Source organism: Galleria mellonella, unplaced genomic scaffold, assembly GCF_026898425.1.
Source record: "Galleria mellonella isolate WM207_F2 unplaced genomic scaffold, CSIRO_AGI_GalMel_v1 utg173, whole genome shotgun sequence".
Taxonomy (NCBI): Eukaryota; Metazoa; Arthropoda; class Insecta; order Lepidoptera; family Pyralidae; genus Galleria; species Galleria mellonella.
The window spans coordinates 8,034,889-8,062,079 of NW_026442016.1; the positions used below are offsets into that span (position 1 = coordinate 8,034,889).

A 27,191-nucleotide genomic window follows, 5' to 3' on the forward strand; every position below is an offset into this window, starting at 1 on the left:
AAGTGTTCATTAATAAATAATTTAATATTTTTTTTATAACTGTTGTTGATAACTTTTTATTACTTTTTGTAATTTTGTATCATCTTGTAAAAATTGAATAGACATGCTATGTATGATAATTTTTATTAATATTGTAAATGTGGAAGTGGGCTCGTCTATTTGTTACCTTTTAGTGCCTTAACGGCCCAACCACTGTGAAATTTGCTATTACACAAAATACACAAACTATATGGATTGGAGAAGGACATAGAATACGAGTATTTTTATGTCGGTCACTGAACATATGCCGGTCACATAGATAAACTTGCAGATAAAAGCAAGTTATTAATAAAGGGAGAGCATATTAATATTATATTTATAATATGAATAAGGAAAATAGTATAAGTTTAAAAATTTTATTACCAATACTACAGTCTTCATATGCTAGTTTTAAACTGATTGTGATGAATTAAAATAGATATCAACACAGGTTGGTACATAAGTAGTTCATAACGCTAATCGAGTCTGATATCTTCGTTATTTTATACATTATTATTAACTTATGACTAACATAGTTTTAGTTGAATTCGTCAGAGTATAAATATCCACTTCTCATAGTTGTTACACATAAAAATTTTCGTAATTACTTTTTACAATTTAACATCTACCAAGTTGGCATAATTTATGTTCAATATACACAATTGTTCATTAATTTTAATAATGTACACTTACCTAGTATAATCACAATAAATTATTTATTTCACAGTAAAAAATACAACGTTAGACGTTTATAGACGAGATTAAAATTATTTGTAATGAACAGAGGAATTCTCAATGAATTAAATAATTAGCATATTATAACAGCCTATTAAATTATCCTTTGGTTTAATTTTTTTTTTAATATTTATAATAACTAAAATAATATGTATATTTAAAAAATTTATGAAATACATATCCTATCATTAGTATTTCATTTTTTTTTTATTTCCATAATTGAAAATTATAGTGATTATTGTTTATCAACATACACAAATAAAATATGTTGGATTGGAGCAGCAATGACTCATTTGTATTAATTACCAGCTAAATTGTTTCATCTAAGTTACAACCAGTGACGGCAAACTTTTTCGATTATCACACATTTCGTTATTGATAGCTTGTAGCTGCAATAATTCATTCCTGTCTGCCAAACTTCTAAAAGAAGTTTCAAAGACGATGAAGGTATAAAAGGTTTCACCCCGACGTGAGTGGCATCCTATTCATAAGGGAATCAAATTGGAAAAATCCGAACTCGTATCTTTCTTTAAGCTCTTCTAAGTTTATGTACGTTTCATGTATCGTTCAATCGTGTTTGCATTGCGGTTTAGTTTTATCTGTAATAGTATTTATATCCATGTCTGTGGTTTGAACTTCAACATTCGGAGTATTGAAATTGTCATATGATATATATTGAGGAGCTTGTTGTACTTCTGCTTTAGCAACAATTGGACGTTTCTTTGTTTTTATATAACCTAAAGCTGAAACTAATACAATGAATACTATAAATCCAATGCAACATCCCACAACCAAACTAAGTCTTCTGGTTAATATGTCGGCAATCCCCATATATGTATTAGAAAACGGACTATCTAAAGCAGCACCAAATAGTTCTATAGTGGTTACTGTAGTGCATTTACTTGTTGCAGAATCGTTCATAAAAGGTCGTAAGCGATTGAATAATATTTCGTCTCCGTATATGTTATTATTGAGATTTTCTGGTGAGGGAGCTATCCTGGCATCAGGAATAGATGATCCAGTTGATGATGATGCCCCGAAATTACCGACAGCTAATACGCACACAGTATATCGCGAACCAGGTGTTAGATGATTTAATCTTGTTGATCTGGCTGTGACATTTAAAAATTTTCCTCGAATCTGCAACAGAAATATTGATTTTGTAAACGTATTTAATACAAATGAAATATATTATTAGAAAATAAAATTTTAGAATAAATAAAAAAGTAAAACTGTTATTAAAAGTAATATTAAAATGAATTCACATTCACCGACGAGAAACATAAATATTTTTTATGGTCCATTGAAGTGATGCACTGCCTTTGTATTCAAATGCTTGTTGTAATACTAGCTTACATATTTGTTGGTATTGAAGTTACATGAATATACTTAAAAAGGCAAAATTTACTATAATGCTTCTATGTTTGATCTGATACTTTAGCTATTTACATAATTTTGTTTCATTACACAGATGGCAAATTAAAAGGCATCATTATTAGGATTCTAAAACACAATATATCTAATCACAAAAGGTTAAACCTTTATACTTGTGTAGAAAGCTTATATTTAAGAGCAACTGATAGTTAATACCATACTTACAATACTTGGATTTTGTTCTCCAAAATACGCTACTTGAAATCCATTTAGACCACTTTGATTGCGATTTTGCCAAGAAACAATTATAGAATATGTTTGTATGTCTTGTATAGCAATTCTGATTATAACAGGAATATTACAAAGCTTTTGAGCAGACAATTCTATAAAACTGTAACCATGCAATTCTTCTGGGTGTTCACAACGTAAGTTACTACTTCTTTTTCTAACAATCTTGTAGTGATCTTGCATCCATCGCCATATATCTTGAGATTCGCAATTACAAGTTAAAGGGTTTTCTGTAAAAATAAATAAATCTATTATTAAGATAATTTGTAATCATCACAAATAATGAAAAAGAAACAAAACGGTTTTAATTACCATCGAATGAAAGTGTCCTTAATTGAGTTTCCAGCGTTACAAGCATTTTCATCTGAATTACTTCAAAATAATTATGACTAAGATCTATTAATGAGATTTTGTTTAGATTCCGAAATGCATCTGAAGAAATTGCTGACAACCAGTTGTTACTTAAATATAATTCTGTAAGACTTTGCAATCCACGAAAAATGTCTTTGTTTATTCTTGTGATGTGGTTAGTAGAAAGATCCAGTTTCTGAAGACTTTGTAAATCTGGAGTAAATTCTTCAAGTTCTCTAATTGTATTGTGAGATATATTTATTGATCTTGCTGAATATAACCCTTGAAGTCTTTCTCTAGGAATATTTTCTAATTTATTTTGACTTAAGTCCAATTTTTCTAAATTATGTAATTTTGCAAACGCACCGGGTGATAATCTATCAATGGAATTTTTACTTAAAATTAATTTTTTTAATGACGGAAAATTCTCGAAATCCTTACTTGTAATTATCGTTAAATTAGTACCAGTTACTACTAACTCACTCAAAATAGGAAATTGTTTCGTTGGATGTGATTGAAATAACTGTTTTAAGGAATTCGTCGACATATTCAAAGTTGTGAGAGCCGGTAGTACGGCTTCAGATAAACCATTATTTGGTATATGTTTGAAAAGATTACCTGATAAATCGATTTCTTTCAAACCCAGTGAATGTTGAAAAAAATTTGGAGGTAGAACTGATAACATATTTTTACTCAAATCTAACGTAATTAGATTTTTTAATGCCGGAGAGTTAAAACCATTTAATATTGAAATATGATTATCGCATAAATTTAAAACTCTTAAATTCTGTAACCCTATAAATTTAAAAAAATCAATACTATGCAATTGGTTGTGGCATAAATCTAATACCTCTAAAGAAGTTATATTAAACAAAGCAACATGAGGAAAATCTGTAAAATTGTTCCCTCTCAAATTCAAATCTTGTAATATTGTTGTATATGCAAATACATCTTTATGCAGATCCTTTAAATTGTTAAACGCTAAGTTTATACGTAAGAGATTTTGATTTTTGATGAAAGTAGCTGGAGGCAATTGGGATATGTTCGATAGTTCCAATGACAAAGTTTGTAATGATGGTAAATGTGAAAATGTTTTATTTTCCAAATGAATGAAATTATTTTTGGATATTATTAGGGACTTTAAACCAGGTATCTGGACTTGAATGATATCTTCCCATGTTAGAAGATTATTGTTCATTTCTAAATCACTTAAATTTGGTAGAGTTTTCAGTGAGTCAGATTCAATTATTGATATTGAATTTTTATTTAATCGAAGCTGTTTTATTGCAAGAGAAGAAATATCCAAGTCCAGAACAATAATTTCATTTTGTGATAAATCTAATACTTTTAATTTAACTAAATATCTAAAAGTATCTTTTGCTATTTGATTTATATAATTACACTGTAAATGAAGTTCTTCTAATGTCACAAGTTTAAAAAATGTTTCATTGCTCAATTTTACTAGTTTATTATTACTTAAGTCTAGAAATTTTAACCTTTTAAGATGCATAAATGTCTTATTTTCTATATGTACAATACTATTATTTTTTAAATACAGCCTTTGAATATTTAACAAATCATTAAACAAGTTAGAAGTCAAAAGTTTAATATTATTTTGGCTGAGCCACATTATTTGCACATTTACTTGCCCTCTAAGAGAACTATTCTTTAATAACGATAAATAATTTACGCCGAGTTGAATAGAGACTAATGATGAATTTCTATTTGGAAATACATCTCCAATTGTTGTTAAGCGATTACCCTGCAAATTAATATGCTGAAGATTTTTAAGTGTTATAAATGCATGTGAATCTATACTTTGAATAACATTATTCTGTAAATGTAGTTCTAATAAATCCGGCAATGGACTAAATACATTTCGTTTAATATGAGCTAATTTATTATTTTGTAAACGTATTTCTTTTAATTCTTTAAGTTTATCAAATACCAATTCATCTAATTCGTTAATTTCATTATTATCTAAACTTAAGGTCACTAATTTATGATTATATTGAAAAATGTTACGCGGGATTTTTTTCAAAAAGTTTGTTCCCATGTGAAGTTGAGTCAAATTTTGTAAAGATGAAAAACAATTCATATGTAATTGTTGTATAGCGTTATGTTCTAAGTTGAGTACTGTTAAACTTGTAGCATTTTCAAATGCGTCATTTGTTATTTCAAGGATATTATTTTCCGATAAAAATATCTCAGAAAGAAAACGAAGATTTGAAAATACACCTTTGATGAGATGTATGTGATTGTAACTTAAATCTATTGTGCGAATTTTGCGATTATTCTGAAAGATATTTTTATCGACACTTATAATTTTATTTCGACTTAAGTCAATTGTTTCTAAATCACTTAACGAAATAAATGCTTCATCATCTATTTTATTTATTTGATTACTAAAAAACGATAATGTTTTTAGTTTTGGCATACATCTAAACCAGTTTTTATCTATTGTAGTAAATGAGTTAGAATTTACATCTAGTCTCTGTAAATTTGGTATAGTAATATCTATGTCACTAGGTATCGTATGTATTTTGTTCCAAGCAAGTCTAAGATTGATTAATTTATTCAACTTTCCCAGCGGTCTTAGAGGGAATGTATTTAAATAATTTTCTGTCAAATCCAATTCAGTTAATGATTCCTCTAAATTATAAAACGCATTTTCTGAAATATTTGCTATTTTGTTTCCTTTCAAATTAAGTTTCTTCAATTTTAGGTTTCGAAAAGTATTTGCTTGTATATCTTTGATGTCATTGAGTTGTAAATCAAGGGCTTCTATATTGTGCAATTCGAAGAAAGATTCATGTGGAATTTTACTTAATTTACTGGAAATTATGCTCAGAGACTTCAATGAATCACGAAGAGATGTAAAGACATCAGGGTTAATTTTACTTATGCTTGACTGTGATATTTGTAAATTGGATATTTTTATTTTTAATGGAAAAAGCTCTGCTTTCAGTTCTGTAGTTGAACTTTCTAAATCATAAATAGATAATGATTGTATTGATCCTTTTATCTTCGACAGAATATTCTTTACCACTCCCGGAGTCGCACTAGGACATTCCAAAAATAGACCTGAAATGAAAATAAATAATAATTAGAATAATTTAAGCTGCAAATAATAAGATTGAATATAAGTTGTATACGTAATAGAGCCTTTCACCTTCTTTGAAGTTATAGCATGGACAAATTGGGTTCTCTGCTAAACTTGGACATTGTGACTGTTCTTCTCCTTGCAGTATCTGAATATGGATGATGATCAGAAATGCGTATATTCCACATTTTCCATTGGATATTCGAGTAAATATATCCATATTGATTCGACGTCATTTCAATGACATTGTGCATTAGGTGTCCCAGGATATGGCTTCAATTTCTACAACAAAAATATTAAATTAATGTATATTGTTGCAATTAGTTTTTAACTGTCTAGTAAAATAATGTTATAGTACAATGTCTGCTTAGTTTATATTTTTAAACTAAGTAGAGTATTATAAGCAGAAATTATAAACTGTTGTTTATTTGTATATCCTATATACAAATAAACAACAGTTATAATTTCTGTTTCTTAATATTGAGTTTGATATTATAACATATAAATGCTCCTATACATTTTATATATTGAATGTAATAATTGTTTTACTTTTTTTTTTGTTTCTAGCAGAAATTATATTATAAAAATACTTTATATCAAAAATTATCTTCTAATTGTTATATTTTGTATTTTCATTACATGTTAAGATTTTATTATTATAGAAGTACTCGTAAAAGTATCTGATTGTAAAAAAGGAACAAAAGTTTGAGAGCAAGGATTTAATTTTGGCGCAGTATTAGCTATCATGGTGTCCAGCTGTCAAGTTAGTATGAGAGGCTATATTTTGTATTATTCCACTACCCATATCTCTAGATAAAAATGTTTAGTTTCATAAGTAAGTCCTTAAACAGCTAGTAATATTTTACTCAGTTCATAAAAACTAACGAGCTAATTAAACCCAACTCCCATAGATAAGTAAGCAGTAAGCAAATAAATCTATAGAATCGTTATTTATTAATAATGAGTTCATAAGAATATGGTGACGACGACTGATTCTATTTATAGATTCATTTGCAACTTATTTGAAGGGTTGTAGGAGTGATTGATTGTAGGGTTGACGATATGTCTCGGTGTATATTTTTATAATAACAGAACACAGATTTGTTTGCTACAGCGCACACACGTCAATACAAAATACCCCTTACGTCTATAAAACTTTACTATGCTTTATTCGTGTCAATAGAATAAAAAAAAATATTATTTGTACCGCTTAACAGAAGTCTGTTTAAAAATTTTGCTAGGAATTTACAATTAAATTAAGGATTTTTTTTTACTCAACTGAACAATATTAAATATTGTAATGCAATATACTTGTAATAGCTTTCTAGATTAATATAAATTGTTTGTTGAAAACGAAAAACAGAACACATTGCAAAAGAAGATCGGTAATCTGGTTTGTTACATTTTTATGGCCAATTTGCTAAATTAATCAATCTACCTAGGTCTAGTCTAAGTCTATATACTTAGAGAATATGCCAAGCTATAATGATAGGGTAAACCTATCTTGAATACGAAAATTATTATAAATAAACATCAATCACAGTTTCACGCAACTGAATTTAAAGTTATTATCCCGTAATCTATGAAGATAATGGAGTATTCTTTATGCTTATAATGATGAAAATAGGCTACAGACAAATCTTGTACGTTAAATTATTTGAGCAGCATAATAAAAATTGCGATGGAAAATAATAAGCGAAAATTTAATCTCCTATAATATGGTTAGTCCCACAAGGAGGAAGCCAAATTAAAAATCGATTTGTTCACGAAACCTCTATTTTAGACGAAACGCCCCGAGGGCACTGAAAAATAATAAAGAACAAAATTACCTTCCGGGCTTAACTTTTCTGAATAGCAGCTCGCTCTCCCGCCAAAAACTTGCCCAGTAGAAAATATCTCATCGGGACAGCTAACGTTTTTATACTACATTCGTTTGTTTCGGTTTACAAGTCAATAATCGATTTTTAATGACGCCATTATGCACATATATATTTTTCTAATAGAAATTTACGCAGGAAACACGTATTCGAAAAACGCCTACTTATTTCCTTTTCAAGCGACATCATAAGGGAAGGGCTTCTCGATTCGACGATTTTTTTTTGTAGATATATTACGAGTATTTTCGGCAATTTTGACCTAACTTTTAATGAGGTTAGTTCAATACTAATTCAATTACAATCGTAGTATCTTTTGTTAACAAAATCTTAATATTACGATATCACGTATGGTAATCAGATAGGTTATTGTCACTAATAAGTTTCATTTATTTTATACTATTTATTTATTGACTGTATTAAAAAAAAATGGCTGGTACAAAAGGCGGACTTAATACTATATAGCATTCTCTCCCAGTCAATCTTTGGCAAAACAGAAATGTAATTATGCCGTGAAAAAAATAGAAAAATGTAACAGATAAACAATTACACTATTATCATAGCATCGCTTCCTTTCTCTCTCGACTAAGGGAACTAATTGGTCAGACCTTAAAACATGGCAAAACAGAACAGTGGAAAATTAACTGATATCAGTTTAGATTAAAAAGTAATAATACTAATGAAATTAGAAGAAAAAATATGTGCACGACAATAGCTGATAGTGTCGTCAGAGGCACTTATCAACTGTTGTGTTTGTGTAACATATGTATCTGACATAAATACCCACATTTAACATATATACCCACATTTCGCTAATCATATTAGAATCCAACATAGCAGGATGCAAGCGGTAGGCTTGTCTGTCATTTAGATTAATTGGTTTAATGTTATGGAAATATATCTCATGGCAATAATTTATCAATGAAATAAATATTGTACCAAAAGAGGATTTTTTAATTGTTTGTTTGTAAAGGATAAATTCAGAAACTCTTAAACCAATTTAATAAATTCCTTTGATCTACAGAAAACTACACTATCAGCAAGTAACATAAGCTTATATACTTAGGCGATATATTATTCTTGAAAATTATATCTACTCGTCCGAAGATGGACCGGATCACTAGTAAGCAATAAGATTTGTTTACCAATGATGATTTTACATAAAATACAATATTTAATGTACTAACGACATCTATATTTATGACAATAAAAATAACTTGATTGATTAATAGTGTAAAGTCAATAAAATATAAACAATTGTTATGCATTACAATATAAATTGCCTTTTTTGAGAGCATAAAGAGAGAAAGAGTGAGAGAAAATTTATTGCTATTTACGGAAAGGATCTATCTTGATTTAATTAAAATTTTTCATTTACAAACTCTTGAAATACGTTTCGAGAGGATTTCAAGAGGGTTCCGTAAAAAGCAATAAACAATTTAAGATTATATGTCTTTTTTACTTCTAAGCGAAATCCGAATTTTGTTTACATCTAATTTTCAATATCGCGGTATGAGATGCAAATAAAAATATATTTACCTATTTGTTTGGTTAATAACAATTTAGAATGAATACATTTCTCAGTATTTTTTCCTATTCATTCATTCAATTTATTCAGTGAATAAGCATTTAATTTGTTCTCATATATAACAAAACCCTTATTTAGAAATATTCTGTTGACATTTTGTTGTTGATATACCAATTTTCATAAATTATTTAATTTAAATGACTAATATAACTAATTTGAAAAAATTCACAATTTTAATAAATTTTTATTAAATTTAAATAAAACATATGCCTATAAATTTTTTGTTAAAAAAAAGACGTTCAAAAGCTAAAATCCGATTACTGCAAAGTCATTTCCTAAAAAGTATGGAACAAGAAAATATTCACTATATGTTTAAACTACTTAATATTTTTTTTTAATGGATGATAATGAAATGGCAACCCCGCCTGCGCTATCGGTTTACACTGGCGGGGCATCAGTGAGAGATGATAGGTGACGATGAAGCAGGTCAGTTAGCCCATCGTGACGCATCTAACAATAAATTAATCACGATGGTTTCCAGGGAGAACCACGTGGAGGTCGACCTGACAGGGCATATTGCCAGCAATGGAGCTATCAAACTCCATTGCTAACAATCCCTTTCCCCCTAAAAACTACTCAATATTATTATCTGTTAAATGAACAATTTATACGTAAATATAATAATATATACATATTTAATACCCATCAATAGCGATGTTCAGAGGAAAAAATTAAAACTTTATTGTTACTGTTTATGGATATGATTAAAATTGAATTAGTAATATTTATTTATTGTAAACATGCAAATTGTATCTGTACAAACAATTTTCAACTTGTAAATAAGATATAAACTTCTCTTTTATCGTATATAATATAAAAACACAAAACTCGATTATTAAAGAGGAAGGAAACTTCGAAGGCGCCCCGTTTAATGATGTGGCAGTATGTTTCCCTATATATTTGAGTTACGAACTTGTATTTTATCATAAAACCTTTGTATATTTTAGGAGTGTAGCTACTTATTTTTGGATATCTGTGTATTTTATGTATAATGAAAGTGTATTAATTTCTTTTTCAGTTTGTATTTCAGAAAATGTTGTCCATTGTACTGCATAATATTTTTTTATTATGTCCACAGAATAGTTATAATGATGAACGTGAAAATTAGTTTTTTATCTACTGGCACCTTAATAATTGAACCAGTCATTATGAAGTTCAGTATACGTATAGCATTTGAGATAGAGAAGGACATCTCAGTTTGGGTATCTCAGTTTTTATCTCGATCAATCAATCTCATCAAATCTCGATCAAATAGATAAAATCGGGGAAAATAATTAGATTTATACATAACCAGTGCTCCAACGTTTTGCATGTAGATAAGCCTGGACTATATATATATATATATATATATATATATATATATATATATATATATATATAAGATTATCTATTACAAACAAATATTAATATAGATATAGTTTTAAAACAAACGAGTTCTTATTTATATACGAAATAAGCAACAAAGGTACAATAACGAGGTACATAGGCCTTGTTACTCGGAGGGTCGTTTTCCAGTTAATTTTGAGTACCAAAAAACTTAATTTGTCTAACGAAAATTCACTATAATTTAACCACAATGGTTGCCAGATTGGGTTTGTAAGTTACAGATATGATACAATTTGAATGTAATTAAATACAAAATTCATATGAGATTAATTCGGGAGGGAACAAAAATAACCTAAAACACATTTCAAAATCAAGTATAAGCTTATTAAGAAGTTTCTTTTGAATGTAATTGTAGACATCCATAGGCTATAGTGGACGCTTATAAGCCGGACTATTGAATAAGTCAAAAAAAATGCGGACAATAAAACTCAATTTTAATTACAGTCACAGCATACATATAAATATAAAATGATCAATAATAAATAGTCAGTTATCACTATTTCACTATAATATTGATAATTGACTATTCATTATTGATAATTAAATTGGAAATTTATTTATGTATAAGATAATTACCTTTTTTTATGATTAAAAAATGATGATTTAAAAGAGCTTGCAAATAAGTTAATTTAAATAAAGATTATTTCTATTTTATTGTAGTTTTTTTTATTTGAACGTGGAGGTTAGAAATCGATACTCTAACCAATAGTTTATGCTAGTCATGGAAAAGGCATTATCGATTCCTTACACTTTTAGTCGAGAATATTCCAAATCAATATGCTGACGTGCAAATATGGCGATGACTGTTAGATTAATTACATCTGTGAATAGCATGAATGAATAAAATAGACTTTAGTAAAAAATGAAGTTTATTTTGAAAACATATATTGTGCTAACTTTTTGTATGCAAAATGCTTAAGCCTGATTTAAAACTAAATATACTAGTAGTTAGGTACTTGCATTCTTGTCTATATTTACTGAGTAAGAATGTAACTTATATCTTATATTATTCACATGATGCCATTTAAGGTGATTACCAGCACAAGAGTTTATATCAGAAGTCTTCTGTATGCCGAAGAGATTAGAAACTTTTGACACGAAAGAGTAATATTTTTACACTGGTAGTAAGTAGCAAAAAAGTAGAAAATGTCAAAATAAGACACTATACTAAGCCATCTGGTTATTATGATAATAGTAGAGTACGTAATCTTTAATCTGCTTTTAAAGAAAAAGGTCAATACTCAACAGTGGGACGTTTATAGTTTATAGGTAATGCTTATAAGTTAATAAATGGGTAACAATCAAAAACTCTGACATAATTTGTTTTTTTGTTCCACTTATCCATGCACACTATTATAGTTAAGTTAGATAATTAAACTTCGTGACATTCAAAGATATGTACATAAATTGGTTAATTTTGATAAAGCAGAAGGAACCAATCACCAATCTCGCTACGAGCAATTGTTTACAATTCATTTACGTCCAATCTTAAAAGGCAAGAAAATGAAATCTTGTTAAGAGATGTGAAAGACAAAATTAGATTAAATCATTATTACGACGCTACAAAGCTGTTAGTAGGGACTTGGAATTAATATTACAGCAATTCAACAGAAGTAGAAGTTGCCATAAGCCCATTCATCATACGATTATACAGAAATCACAATATAATTACGCTAATGCCGAGAGCAGCGGGCTATTCATCATTGTTAATGTCTCTAATTAAATTTTATCGGGCATATATTTTCTGGACATTAGATACTAGTTTAAACAACTTTTAATTATTCTTGTTTAGTTGTTACGCGAACCCTCCTGTGCGAGAAATTACTACTGTCATATATTTATTTTTACGCGACTTGAAATGACAAGCGAGTTACACTGTTATATTCAACCCAAAGTATACCTCATACATTGCTATTGCACAGGACTAAGTTAAATCGAAACAAGCATAGCTGTTTGACGGTATAAATATGAGTGGCCTTTCAAAAGGTACATTTTCAGACGATTTTTATTTACAAATTCAAAATTTTTTAATATATATTATTTCATATTTTAGGCTTTTTTTATAGATGAAAATGGAACCCCGCCTGCGCTAACGGTATACGCTGGCGGGGCACCAGTGAAGGGTGATCGATGGAAAGGAAAACAGGCCAGTTAGCGATCTGAGCTGGAAAGCTGAAGAGCTGGAAACTATCATTGTAAATTCATTAGGAATTAACCATGATAGTTTCCAGGGGAACCGCGTGGAGGTCGAGCTGGTTAGGTATATTGCTAGCAATGGGATTCTCAGTCTCCATTACTAACTATCTCTTTCCCTCCATATTTTAGATTAGGTAGTTCAAATAATATTTTAATTTTAAAAATTTCTAGACCAACTTGTATGAATTTTATAACTGAAATTGTTTCTATTATATTAATAATATCATCTGATAGAAGGAAAATACACGTGTCCATCGAATTGACCAATTTAAGGGTTATCGGTCTGAGGACGTTTAGTGTAATTATTAAGGTGATTGCCCATTATAAGTTTACAAGGGCAATGCCCCTATCTTAGATTTAGTTTAATAACTTAATACTGTTTCCATATTTGTCTCTTACGATATCTTAGACATGAAAAGGAATGGTGACACATTATATTTTTATTCCGTCCCTTATTATTATATTTCATATCAGAATTTCCATAATACCTACACGTTATACGTTTAGAAGGCACGTATTGCAAGTTGTAGAATTAGTATGCAAGTATTGCAGCATTTTGTAGGTTCAGAAGGCAAGTATTGTAAGCTATAGATTTTAGAAGCCAATTATTGCAAGTTGTAGATTTACCTACAACCTACACTATAACTTTTATTCTACTACTCAGGTGATCATTAGTGGTTTTTTTTCGGTTTTAACATTAAATAAAGCGAATTTTTATTTATCTATACTATCTCTAGGTATATTTATATACCGCTTTTAGATACAGTAATAATTCAATACCTCTTCTTTATAATGAGAATATCGTACGCATCGCTACTTCAGCTCTACTCGTATGGTGCGCTACAAGCTTGAATTGAACATTAATAGGGTTTGCTAGTACAATATTCGATGTATGTTCTATCTCTACTAACATAATATAATTACTTTGTTATTAACTTCGTTGTAAATTAACGTTGATGGTTGAAATAATTTACATATAGGTTTGGTGTATGTGATATTGTACGAGTATGTCAGCATAAAGAGTGCCAATCGTTTTAGACTGTGCCAAAATATCAGAATACAGCCCGTTCAGCGGCATGGAAAGCTGCCCATCTGTGGAAATCATTATTTATGTGGCTTTGGTAATGCTTAAAAGTATTGTTTAACCCTATTTGGATTGCTTCTGTTACATTAATTTATTTTATTAACCTAAGCTTTTCGTACAAATATCAAGTACATACAATATATATTTTTTTTATGCAACTTAGAATGGCAAACAAGCTGACGGCCCACCTGATGGAAAGTTGTAATCGTCGCCTATAAACATGAGCAGTACCATAACAGAGAAGACTGTTTCGCCTGTTTCGTCCGTGCGTTGCCATTCCTGAGGACTAAGGTGTTATGCCTTTGTACCCTGTAAATTCACGCCATATCCCACCTTTTAGACTGAAACACAGCCATGCAAACACATCTGCTTCACGTTTGAACCACACAGAATGGGACAGAGATACTCAAGCAAACGACTTTTGTACAAAGTCTCCCTCTGATATGATTTTTTATAAAAATAATTATTTTAAAATGTGCAAATTTAGCCATTCATAGGGATATTTTGCTTAAAGCATTTCTTATCTAACTCTTTTTGCAAATAAAACTAAAACTTGTTATAATTTATTTTTCTATATATAATAAAGGTTTCAATTTACTTTTCTAGTACGGAATCTTATAAGTGGAAAAACATTTAGTGCTTATTTGTATAAGACAATAATATTAGTAAAATTTACCGCAATGACTTTGAAATTACTGTTTTTTGAACGCTTTAAAGATTACGTTAAAAGATTACTTGTTTGAGACAGAAGTAGAGTCTATTCATAAATAGTGATAAACTAACGACTTTGAAAGTTATACACAGGATTTCACAAAAATGTCACAAATTTAAATATTATCATAATGGTAGCCTCTATACAAAGTCAACTGCTTCGCCATGTAATAAAATAGTATATTATGTACATATTACAAAACCGCGACTGCGGTGTGGTTGATAAAAATATTAATTGATTGAAAACGTCGCTTATGAAAAATCATTCGGCGGATAAATAATCACTATCACGACGCGTTATATTGTTAAAAGTTTCGTAAGTATGCATTATATTCTAATGTAATAACTACTGGTGACTAAAGGTTCAGGATGGTCCCGAAACTAGTCGAGCTTTCGCAAATAAAACACACGTAAGATATACTGATAGTTATTACATAAAAATATCATGCCGTGTGCTATATTGATACAATAGATCAAAAGAATTAAATAGATAATATTATTGTTTTGTGTATGATATTACCATCAGAAAATATATGGTTGCTTTGGAAAATAAAAAAACTAAAAAGTGAAAAAAGTTCGGAAAAAACTATAACTATCTATGCCAACTCTCTTTTTATTCTCAATACAGACAAATAAGATTATAATATTTCATACATGATGTTGCGAACTTCTGTAATTCATTAAGTTAGTCTATATGGAAATCCTACTAATCTTACCTATTATAAACTTGAGAGTTGTAAAGATGTTTGGGTGTTTGTTACTTAATCATGCTAAAACGGCTGAATAAATTTGAATGATTTATACAAATTTTATTTGTATTCAAAGTAAAATTAAGCTAATATAATATTATAGGACAAGAATAAATAATTTTATGTTTTACTTCTGAATTAAATGTGGGATGTTAGTTAATAGTTCTTGTTAAAATGTATATATTATATAAGATGCTTTAAGTAACAAATACGATTGCCATCGGACTGTCTCTAATTCACCTAAATTGTCGAGGTCACCTAATATTTGCATGAACCTACATTGTAAGTTCTCTATTCAGAATCCGAATTCTGTCTTCTGAGATACCGTTTGAAATAGTAGTCAAAATGTGTGTAATAAGCATTTATCATGGTCGTAATTTCTTGAACAAATTCGAGTTACACGCTATGTGTTATTTTCAAATGGATATTATTATAATATAATATAATTATGATTATGACAAAGTATAGAATTGTAGTTTTATGGTTTACATTCATAAGAGCCTTGCAGAACAAGATTCATAATTCGCTTGTATCTTTTACGTGTGAAAATATAATAATTGTTTTTTTTAGTTAATAGGATTAATTCGCGTATTGATCTCACATTACTTATGACATTTGATTAATGATGCTGTTTTTTCTCAGATCAAAAATTACTTACAATTGCAACAATAAATATAATTAATGACTCATTTTTATTTGTATTTTATTATATCAGTCGTTTACTCTACACTACTGAAAATAGGTTTTCCCCATAAGGAGGTGGGGGGTTGTTAGTAGTTGCCACGCTTGGCAAGTGGGTTTATTTGTATAAATATACCTATGTATTCGTTAGTATATTGTCATATATAGAGGTAAAAACAAATATGCACCAATACGTAAAACAATATGAGTATAGCACATGATGATGAATTGATTATTGTGAATTGCACGAATACCTTTGTGAAGTTCACTATGATATATTGTGCATAGTTTTGCTTGTTTCCCTGTATTGTTATAATTCGTTCGATGCAATGGTTCAACATCCACCCGATATTTCCCGTTCATTAATAACATTGTTGTTACTGACGCACAATGGAATGTGCGAGCGCCAAGCTTAGTATATATACTATAGAAATTTTACATTAAAGTACTCAAACTTTTCGGTATTGAAATTAACTTGAGGGCATGTTCCACATTAATTTTAATATATGTATATTTAGATATATATACTTATACAATATGAAAATGGATGGATGTTGGTATCGAGGGAAACCTAGACTAATCTATTAATCAAATAAACCCTATTCTATTTGAAGACGGAGTCAAGTCTTCGTAATTCCAGATTGCATGCATGAAATAAGAAGGTACCAAATGGCAAGAAATTATATAAAGATTTGCGGAAAATAAATAGATAATATTTTAAGTAATGTAGTGATAGTAAATACCTAATGTATTTTAACTAATCTCGATAACTATAACAGCCTTATCTTTATAATTTATAAATGCAATAAAAGTTTTTACAAGCGATATCAAACCCTTTTTTGGCAGAGATTTTGTCTGTCTGCGTATTCTACAGCTTATACAATAAACTGTACTCAGAGAAATTATTTAATATGATGCCCACGGACACTTTACCATCGTACATCTAGCCATCGAAATTTATCCCCATATCTTAGAGTCTGTATGGTCACGAATAGTGCGTTCTCAGAGATGTTTCCTCTTACGAACGCCCAGGCTATGGAATGAGCTCCTTGTCGAGGATTTTCCATGAGAGTACAGCATGGGGTTCTTCAAAAAAGGTATAAAGAGGTTTTTTCAGGGTCGGCGATGCGCACCTAAAGCTCCTGATATTGCAGGCGTTCTAGGCTACGGTAATCACTTGCCATTAGATGGGCTGTTTGTCACCTCAGGGGGTTAAATAAAAATATAATAAAAGATACTTATAATAAATATTTTGTGTTTTTCTTTGCCGAGTAAAGTTTAACTTCTTCTATTTGATGTAATAATAATATTTTTATAATATTTAATATATTGTTAATCCTATATAATTTTTTTAACATTGAAATAGTCGCGTCGTAAAAAATCTTATAATATCTAATAATAAATTATTTACAGAATTGTTCGCATTTTACTTTTTATTAAGCTGACACATAGACCTGCAGTTATATTTACCGAAGTAAGTTTCCTTCGCTCACAAGAAAATTGTTTTACTGACAAAGAAAAAACGAACACAATCAATGTATAGGGGGCGGGCCTAATCTAAAATTGGAATGTTTCTCTACATGCTTTCTAACAAGTTCCGTGGGGCTGTCAAAACCAACACATTATGTTGGAGAAGTTGACTTTGGATAAACGTGATTTATATAAAAAGAATAAATATATTAAGTTCATATATATTTTATAAAATTTGGCGTTGCATATACGTCGGTGGCCTATCAACTGTCAAAGATTAACTATCGATTTGTATAGTACCATGGACATCACAAAATATATCCTCGTGTGTTCTTATTCTTGAGGACTAAATTATTTTACCTCCAGTGCCAACAGTAAGACTGCTTATAAGTACAGCTGCTTGGGAGTAAAAATACAAGTAAAACATGTAAACCTATTATTTGTGGCCTAATATTTTTTTTATTATCTTATATATTGAGAAGGATGTTGCTGCCTATTCCTCAATTATTAAGTTCCCTTAGTTGTCTCTTGCGACACTCATAGAAGTGGAAGAGGTAGCCTATTCTATAGCGGGACCACACAGTAATATATGAGTAGTTGGAGGAGATAATTTCGTCAAATTTGGCGCTCATGTAATTGAGATTATATAATATTGAGGAAACTGTTAAAATAAATAATATTTTTATATTTGTCTCAGTTGAATTTAAATAAGCAAGGAAATTTGCTCAGATTCATAATATAATATTATAACAGTATAAAAAAGAGATATATTGGAATATCAATTTCCATCAAAGCAATTTACTATGTTGTTCTACTGTATTTTGGCTTACTATACTGTATTTTTTAAGCAGTTAAGTAACAATTAGGACGTGAATTATCCCATAAATAAATAACAATTCCAAAAATAGCTACTTCAATTGTAGCGGATGCGAATACACGGAGGACTCTATTACGTTATATTCATATCAAATTAAAAACATATTGGTAATAATAATAATACTTAAATCGAATAGTTAGATTTCCACGATAAATTATATTTATTATGCACAGGTGTACTCTACCTCTTATGAATAATTCTCAATTTTGTCTTCGTACCCTAAACCGGGAATTTAACGCATTGCGTACTGAATTTCAACTCAGCTGGCTGGATTATCACGTAATGAACGATCGGTTTGTTGACTGTAAATATTTTGGGAATTTGAGCCAGAAACAATCAGGTCATGGGATGTTGTCGAGTTAAAATAAATATTTGTATTTATATAGGTACTTTCGCAAACTGAGAACTTCCATCTGTGAACATTATTCATCATATTTGTTCATACGCAAATGTGATATAAAACTGAAATGAGTTACTGCTATTTTTATATGTAATATGAATATTTATAAATAAGATTTTTTTTTAAAATGTAATCTATGGTGTCCTACCAATATCATAAAAATATGTTTCATAAAAATTTACATTTGTTACTGAATGACTAAATTCAATGACATAATCAAAAAAACATGTTTTATATATAAATATTAGAAGTAAAATTTTACAATACTAATGTAGGAGGATGTAGGTATCAACAGGGTTAGGGCCCTAGAGGTTAGTTTATTATGGTAATAATAGACCGTGATCGATTTGTCTGAGGGAGAAGTCGTGTGTTAATGTAAGCAAACGATGTACGTAGATACGATATAAGAAACGAGGTCACTGGCACTTTGTTTTCTCTTTCTACCTTATATAAGAGACTTTATGTCATTTTGATTTTGCCACACAAAGAACTTGCTTCAGTTCTTACTTCTAACAGATAATGATCCTGACGAGCTCCTAATTTTTATAATAAATTAAAAAATATTTTTTTGTAAAGGTAAACTTGATTAATTAAATATTGTCACATTAGTATGGTCTAGAATTGTGGACAGGATGCAAGATGTTTAGAGGAAGACATATTGATTCCGCAAATAATCCAATTTTTTAAACTATTTTTAGAGTATACTCGTAAAGTAAATACCGCGTATTATAATCATAAATTTTAATTAAATTTCAATTATAACGTGAAAGCTCTAAGTTGGTCGTCACATTTATCCCAATAATACGTTTACTAAAAGCAAATAAGCTTCTCGCGAGATTGGAAAAGTTTTAGTCCATTTCATTGGCCAGGCGGTAGATGAATCATCTTAATTGTTTACTTTCGCTTCCGTTATCGAATCAAAGTGTAAGATTGTTTGCTATAACTATATAATCTACTTTAAGAAATAGTTGGACTTTCGTCGTTTAACCGGAATGAAATTTAATTTCATTTTGGTAACAACAATTTAACTTTGTTGTAGAAAAGCTCAGCTGTGACAACTCTCAATAGTTGTATATTTTTTTACTTTATATTAAACCATTTACACAGCGCCACCTAGTCACAAACTAAGTAAGATTTGTAATATGGTAGCCTTCTGATAGAGATATCTGAAGTAGTACATATCATATGTAAATCAAATCCAGACTTTAAAAAATATAGTCATAAATAAAAATGTTTGTATTATGCGGGGATCGCAGGAACGGATCAGAAGGTATGGCGGTATATTAAACCACTTGACCACCATAGTTGTCATTATTTAATAATAAGCGGTCAATAAACATCTATAAGAAAGAATATATATTTTTTCTGCAATGGTGAAGACAATCTTATTATACTTTTGTCATCAAGCAGACAGCTTGATGAAAAAAGTGCGTATAATATCAAAGAAATACTTGTACAATTTACTATTATATTAAATTTCTTTTATAACATTAATCTGCAAAAGAATCCTTTTAAAAAAATTACTGAGTATGCATTATTTTTTTATGTACAATAAAATATAATATAGATTAATAAAATAACATTAATTATAATAAATATAATAACAAATTACATATGTATCAATAGTTAAATCTATGCATACACAAGCATATAAACATACATAAGTCAATACATACATATTCAATCTGTGTGATACTCAGAAAAGTATCCTAAGTAAATAAACTAAGTAAAATATAAATCTAATATTATGTTTTTGTTACGGTATAGAGAAACTACGTAATATATCTATTTGCTTTAAAGCTTCACGATGTTGCCTTTAAAAGCTAAATGGAATGAAGAGTTTTAAATTGATGACCTGCTGTTGTATTGTATAGCTAAATATGATAAAAGATCGGAATTTCAAAGCGTAAACTTATAACAATCAGCTTCCAATAGTAACAAATAGATATTCTCTGACTGTAATGATGTTTGAAATTTAAATATCAATGGTAATTAACTGGAAGGCAGTAAAGAGCCGTTTTATAAGAAGTAATGAAGATATAATAAAGTATACTTTCAACGCAATTTTGCTATTATAAATATAAGAAAGGAGCTCGTATATTTTACCCTAAAGTATTTTTTTTGTAATACGTAATGAACGAAATTGAGACAGAAATTTAATATTTGCTTACACGTGAATTTCGAGGCTTATTAATGTTTTCTTTGTTCTTATTATCCACGTTTCAGTAAGTAGAATTTTAGACGTTTCCTATTATGTCACCAATCGAATATATTGATACAAGTTAGAAATAAAAAGAAAATTAATTTAGAAGCAACTGAAATAATATTTTAGAGAAAAATCCTCAAAATATTTATCTTCACCAACCAGTAGTATGTATTACAAAGCTATATAAAAAAATTGAAATTGTCAGAAAAAGGTAAAGTCTATACTGAGGGCTCGCTGTATATTCGCCGTTCAATATTATTTGTGCTGACTATAGACCGTGCTACTGAATATCCTGTCTGTATTCAGAAACATCTAAGGACGAAATTGTTGCCAGACGCAGAAGAAAGACTACAGGTTATTTTATAATAATAATATACGTTAAGTACTCTTCTATTGCGATATTTAAATAAAAAAAGGTCAATGAAATGGAAACTGTTTATTTTCAAATAATACAACATCAAATTTATAGGTCGTCCTTCCTAGAATCGCTATTTGGATCGGTTATTGTGATTTTTAATTATTAACATTTTATACGAGACGTACCTATTTCAATATACAATAGATACGCTATAATTGAAAGCTAAAAGAGTACTTGAATGATCAATGAACGTTCAATTACTGTTAGCATAATAGTTGTTATAATTCAATTCATAAATTTCAAACAACAAATGTTTGTTAATATAAAAGTAACATAGAAGTGCGAACATGATTTTAGAATATTGCAATAATTTTTACATTCATAATACATAATCATTATTAATCCGTGTGGTCCCTGTACAGAATGGGTCACTCCTTCCTTTCGCGTGGCTGTCGTTAGAGGTGACTAAGGGAATGGTTGAGGAATGGGCAGCAGCGTTGCTAACTACGGTTGCCAATTCGCCTGCCTAACGGGCAACTACATTTTTTTTTTTTATACAACTTAGAATGGCAAACAAGCTGACGGCCCACCTGATGGAAAGTGGTAACCGTCGCCTATAGACATGAGCAGTACCATGGACATAATAGAGTATACTGTTTCGCCCATGATACCCCCCATGCGTTGCCATTCCTGAGGACTCAGGTGTTATTCCTCTGTACCCAGTAAATTCACGCCATATCCCACCCTTCAAACCGAAACACAGTTATGCAAACACAACTGCTTCACGGTTGAAACACGAATGGGACAGAGGTACCCAAGCAATCGACTTTTGTACAAAGTCTCCCTCTGGTAGACATATGTACTTTTTCAAGTACATATGTAGACATATCTACATATGTACTTGAAAAACCTCCGATTATGAGAAAGGCCTATATTCAACAGTGGACAGTTGACGGCTGACATGATGATGAGATCATGTCAAGACAATTAATTTTTTTATAAAATTATTAAGAATAAAAATTAAACCTGTAAATATTCCTGTTACTATTAATAATTACTATTATTAATAGTATTAGTTAATATTTACTATTATTAATTATGATTCTAATAAAAGGAAATCTTTCTCTTTCTTCTTTTTCGGCATTGAATAATCTTAATTAATATTATAAATGTGAAAATGAGTTTGTTCGTTTGTTACCTTATAGCGCCTTGACGGCTTAACCAATTACTATAAGATCCGGTATTCACGCTATTTTATCCTAATCAGTAAGTCCCTAGTTACGCAAACGAAGTCGCAAGTAAAAGTTAGTATGGATATATTTCAAGAATTAGTTAAGAAAGAATCATCAAATGTGACATTTTTCTCAACATTGATGAATGAATGAGTGAAATTAATGAACAAATAATGGCCAAAATATCTCCATCATATAGAACATAAGTTGGGTAAGTATAGAGAAAAAAAAAACAAGAAGGATCCGTAAAGTTTGAAGTGACTTGTACAAGTTTTCGTTAATGATCCCAACACACAAGGATGGCGAAGTTGCGAACTATCTGTGACCCTTGTTTTTGAACCGTACATTAAAGTTGTAAGGAAACAGAGTAAATCGGTATCGTTATATTACAGATAAAACCTTTATACCTTTTATAGGACGGTAGAAAATCTATAGAAATAAGTATTGAAATAATATTTTAAATAATAATATAAACATAAATATTATAAATTCATTAAAGTTTCTCTTCTGGCTACTAGTTTCTCCTTACAAGAATAGACACTATGAGGCACGAATACCGGTACTAAACGTGGTAATAGTATTTGTAATACTGTTACCGGGTTTCGTACCCATAGATTTCTATTTTGTGTTTTCCTTCTCTAGTACAATTATAATCTGCATTACCTCAGTAGTCTATTACAAAATCTTATGAGGAGGGATACCCTCTTATATTAAATAAAGGATACAAAAATACGAATAGTATTCTTATGGCAACCATTGAGAAATATTGTAAAGAAATGTCTTAGGTATCACATGTAAGGTACGTAGCAATAGATACCAAAAAACAAATGCCCCAAGACTTTTTTATTTACTAACTCCCTATAATATTGAAAGGTCGTTACACTATTTACGCCCTACACTATTCGCTTATAATAGGGTTACTATTGAAGGACTTATCTAACAGTCGGTTAATGGCTTTTCGACAAAATGTGCATTAACTAATTCGGACTTCTTTTTATGATTTTTCCTTTCGGCCTATCTCTCGGGATACATTTATGATTTCTAGCTTTTAAGTTATCAAATGTCGTCATGCTAATATTTTAACCTTCACAAGTATAGAATTAAAATATATTCAGAGTGGATAATCCTGTAATCTAGTTTAATGCATTATATTGTTGCACCCAATATTTTAGTGTCAAACATGATTTTTGTATTTTATGTAACATCACGTCATAAATATGGGATAATTTCCTATGCCTGATATGTTATAAGTAATAAGACATACAGTAATAATAATAATTACAAACAATATAAGTAAAGGTGGACTCTTCTAGTCAATCTAAAACAGTAGCATAAGAAGTAGTGAGTGGGCAGCAGTAGTGCAAAACAGAGACCAAAGCAACAACAATAACTATTTACATAATTTAAAACTCATTACATCTATATTTGAAATATACAATACTAATACATATACTCGTACTTGTATACATACACATATGTAAATATAAACTTACATTAATTCTAAAATTAATTGCTTATCTGTATAATATAGATATAATAATAGTCCATATTATGTCCATAACTTCACTTAAATAGAGCCCACGGCGACAGATATTGCGAGTACGACCCGAGAATTTTCATGATTCTGGGGTAAACCTACGTGCGGGGTCATATACACTTTGAAAACATGCCTACACATGTTCTTTTGCTGTATTGTGTTACACATTTATTATCTTTTTGCGTAATAGATAAATTATAAGAGTCAAAATTATAGATATCTATTGGACTACTACAATTGAGCCGACGACAACACCATAGATTTATCAGCGGATGCACTCACTCGCTTGTCGTTTATTGCTCAGTATTAAGAGTCGTAAATACGTTTGCCCGCAATAAAATAACGTAACTCGTGTTCCCCTTGTCTATTTGAATACAGAGTATTCTTGTCTAAAATCTATTCTGTTTTAATCTGGAGAGTGTTACATTTTAGCTACAGTCATGGTTAAATATTAGAGGAGCTTCAAAGCAAATGTCATACAATACAGTATGTATTGCTAATTACTGAAATCATTTGACTTTGTAACAATTTAAAAAGATTATTACTATATCAGGTTAATTTATAGTCTTTAATATAAAATATTAATGTACATACTTCTATCAAACACTGCAAAATTATTTAATATTGTTAAATATATAAGAATACCGAATTAAATCTATACGTGTTTGTTTAATGTTAAATACATTAACTATAAAATACATAAAACATGAAAAAGAACACTTCCCAACTGACACACTCTCAAAACAATATCTTCTGTTTGTAACTCGATAGTGTTTTGTACACTTTTTTGTTGCTTTGAGAAAATAATGATATCTTTTAGAATATTAAAACCGGGCTGTTGGAAAATATAAAAGTATTGAAAAAACAATTTATACTTTATAGGAAGAAGGTTTTTCATACAGCTATGATAAACTATATAATAACCAAAATGGCTCCAATAGTTTAGTAATAATTAAAGATTGTGTCCTACAAAAAAAAAAAAAAAAACAGACTTCAATTGTGGCTAAACAAGTTATTTTGACTTAAGAACTGAACTGCTAAACTAATTTTGATAAAATTTCTATGGGACAAATCTGAATGTATAGTTTTCAGATAAAAAGAAAATTTTCACAATCGATTTAGAACTGACGGAGCTATGAGGTAACAACATAAAAAAGATACAATCGAACAAAACAAAATTAATTATGTGGTAGCCCTACTTCAGACATCAAGAAATTTGAGACGGTCTTCATTGTATTGGCTACCAATATGACTTACTGAGTTATAGGTTTGCGTATCTTTCAAAAGACAAAGCAAACAACTGACAATATAATTCTCTAAATTACACCAATATATTTTAACCGTAAGACTAGCCGGATTGATGTATTTTAGTAGAGATTAGCGATTAGCTTTAAAACTATCTAGGATCCTTCGTCATGAGCGGCTGAGACGCAAGCGTGAACCTGACTGCGCGTTTCGCCGCATGCTGTAGGCATTTGCGGCACTGGTACAGATGAGAAGAAAGATACGATAGCAAACAAATTTTAATAGATTCATTTGGTTTCGTTCATAGTCATATAGTTATACTAATAGACAAGAGCCTGAACGTCTCTATATCAAAGAATGATTCAGAGTCTTTACTTTTCTCATAGGAGTGCTAACTGAACCGTATGTATTGATAGGTTCGTTTGCCACTTTTTAGGGAAGCCAGACTACATCAAGCGCTCTGTCTACTATTAACTGCTACCATTTGATATGGTACTTGTTAACAAACAGTTGTTATCAAATTTCATTACGTACAAATAGAGCATGCTCTATTTCCATTTAATAGAAAAAACACTCAGTTCCGCAATTCTGACTAATAGCACGATTACTAACTCCTGCTCGCGATAGTCCCTGCCTGGCGCCCATTACTCGCTGTGAAAAGATGATTACATTGACAAACGGCCAGCCCTAGAGGGCTTGGGTCACTAATTTATTACCAAATGTGCTCAATTAATAATCTTCTTTATCAATAGTGGGAAATATTACTTGAGCTTATGAGTACAATGATTTTAGGATTGGATTTCATTATTTTCTTTTATAACTGTATTTAGTGTGGATAAAAAATATTTATTTTATTTTATTAATTAAAAAATTAAAATATTTACTTACTTTTACGACAATACTCATGAATGTACAGAAAAAAATTAAGGAAAAAATAAACAATACACTGAAATGTTACGTGTAACATTGACATTGATGTCAATGTCAATGTTTCCTATACACTCGAAAACATTTCTAATATTTTTCTTACCTGTTCTGTTGTTGACAGATTTCTTAAGCTCAAACAAAAACACGTAGGTATTGCAAAGTACGATTAGCAAAATTTGTAGTACATTTTCTTAAAGGAAATGTCTAATATTAAGATATAAGATATCAGTTAGTTGTTCTTTGTTTATAATCAGATACATTACTAAATATAAAATGTATTTGTATTTAAACTTTAGACATGCTTTTAATGATAAGTACTAGGCAGAGACTGTATAAATGTCGTTTGCACATTTCTATTCCACTTTTGTTTCTGCCGTGAAACAGCTGTACTTGTGTGACTGTGTATCAGTTTGAAGGGTAGAATATGCAGTGACATTACAGGGTATTGAAGCGTAATACCAGTGGCCGAGGGAATAAGATATTGTTAATAATGGGGTCTATCATTGCTATTTCTGGCAATATAAACCATCAGGTCGACCTCCATGCGTTCCCCATGGAAGCCATCGTAATTAATGAAATTCTTCATGATAGGCTGACCTACTTGCATCCTCATCTATCATTGGGGTGGGGTTATCATTTCATTATCATCCATTAAAAAAAAACACCAAAGTTCTCAGTAATGGCAACGTATGAGTATCACAGTATATTTTGTGATGTTGATATGCCTGTGATATTCATGTCATAATCCAATTTAGTTATCTATACGTAAAATAAGTTTTATAGTTGTTTAAGTATTTTTGA

At 29.7% G+C, this 27,191-nt stretch overlaps 1 protein-coding gene across 1 annotated transcript in view; it reads right to left on the minus strand.

Annotated features, from left to right (window-relative positions):
* Window positions 1–381: 381 nt before the first annotated feature.
* LOC113515424 (chaoptin-like) overlaps window positions 382–27,191 on the minus strand; it is a 34,607-nt gene continuing 7,797 nt past the window's right edge. Inside the window, exons 2-5 of the mRNA XM_026899620.3 lie at window positions 5,939–6,151; window positions 2,728–5,850; window positions 2,353–2,645; window positions 382–1,893 (exon numbers count right to left, since the gene is read on the minus strand). Of these exons, the coding sequence (XP_026755421.2) occupies window positions 1,321–1,893; window positions 2,353–2,645; window positions 2,728–5,850; window positions 5,939–6,089 (4,140 nt within the window). The 5' untranslated portion in view covers window positions 6,090–6,151 and the 3' untranslated portion in view covers window positions 382–1,320. The remainder of the gene's footprint in view (window positions 1,894–2,352; window positions 2,646–2,727; window positions 5,851–5,938; window positions 6,152–27,191) is intronic.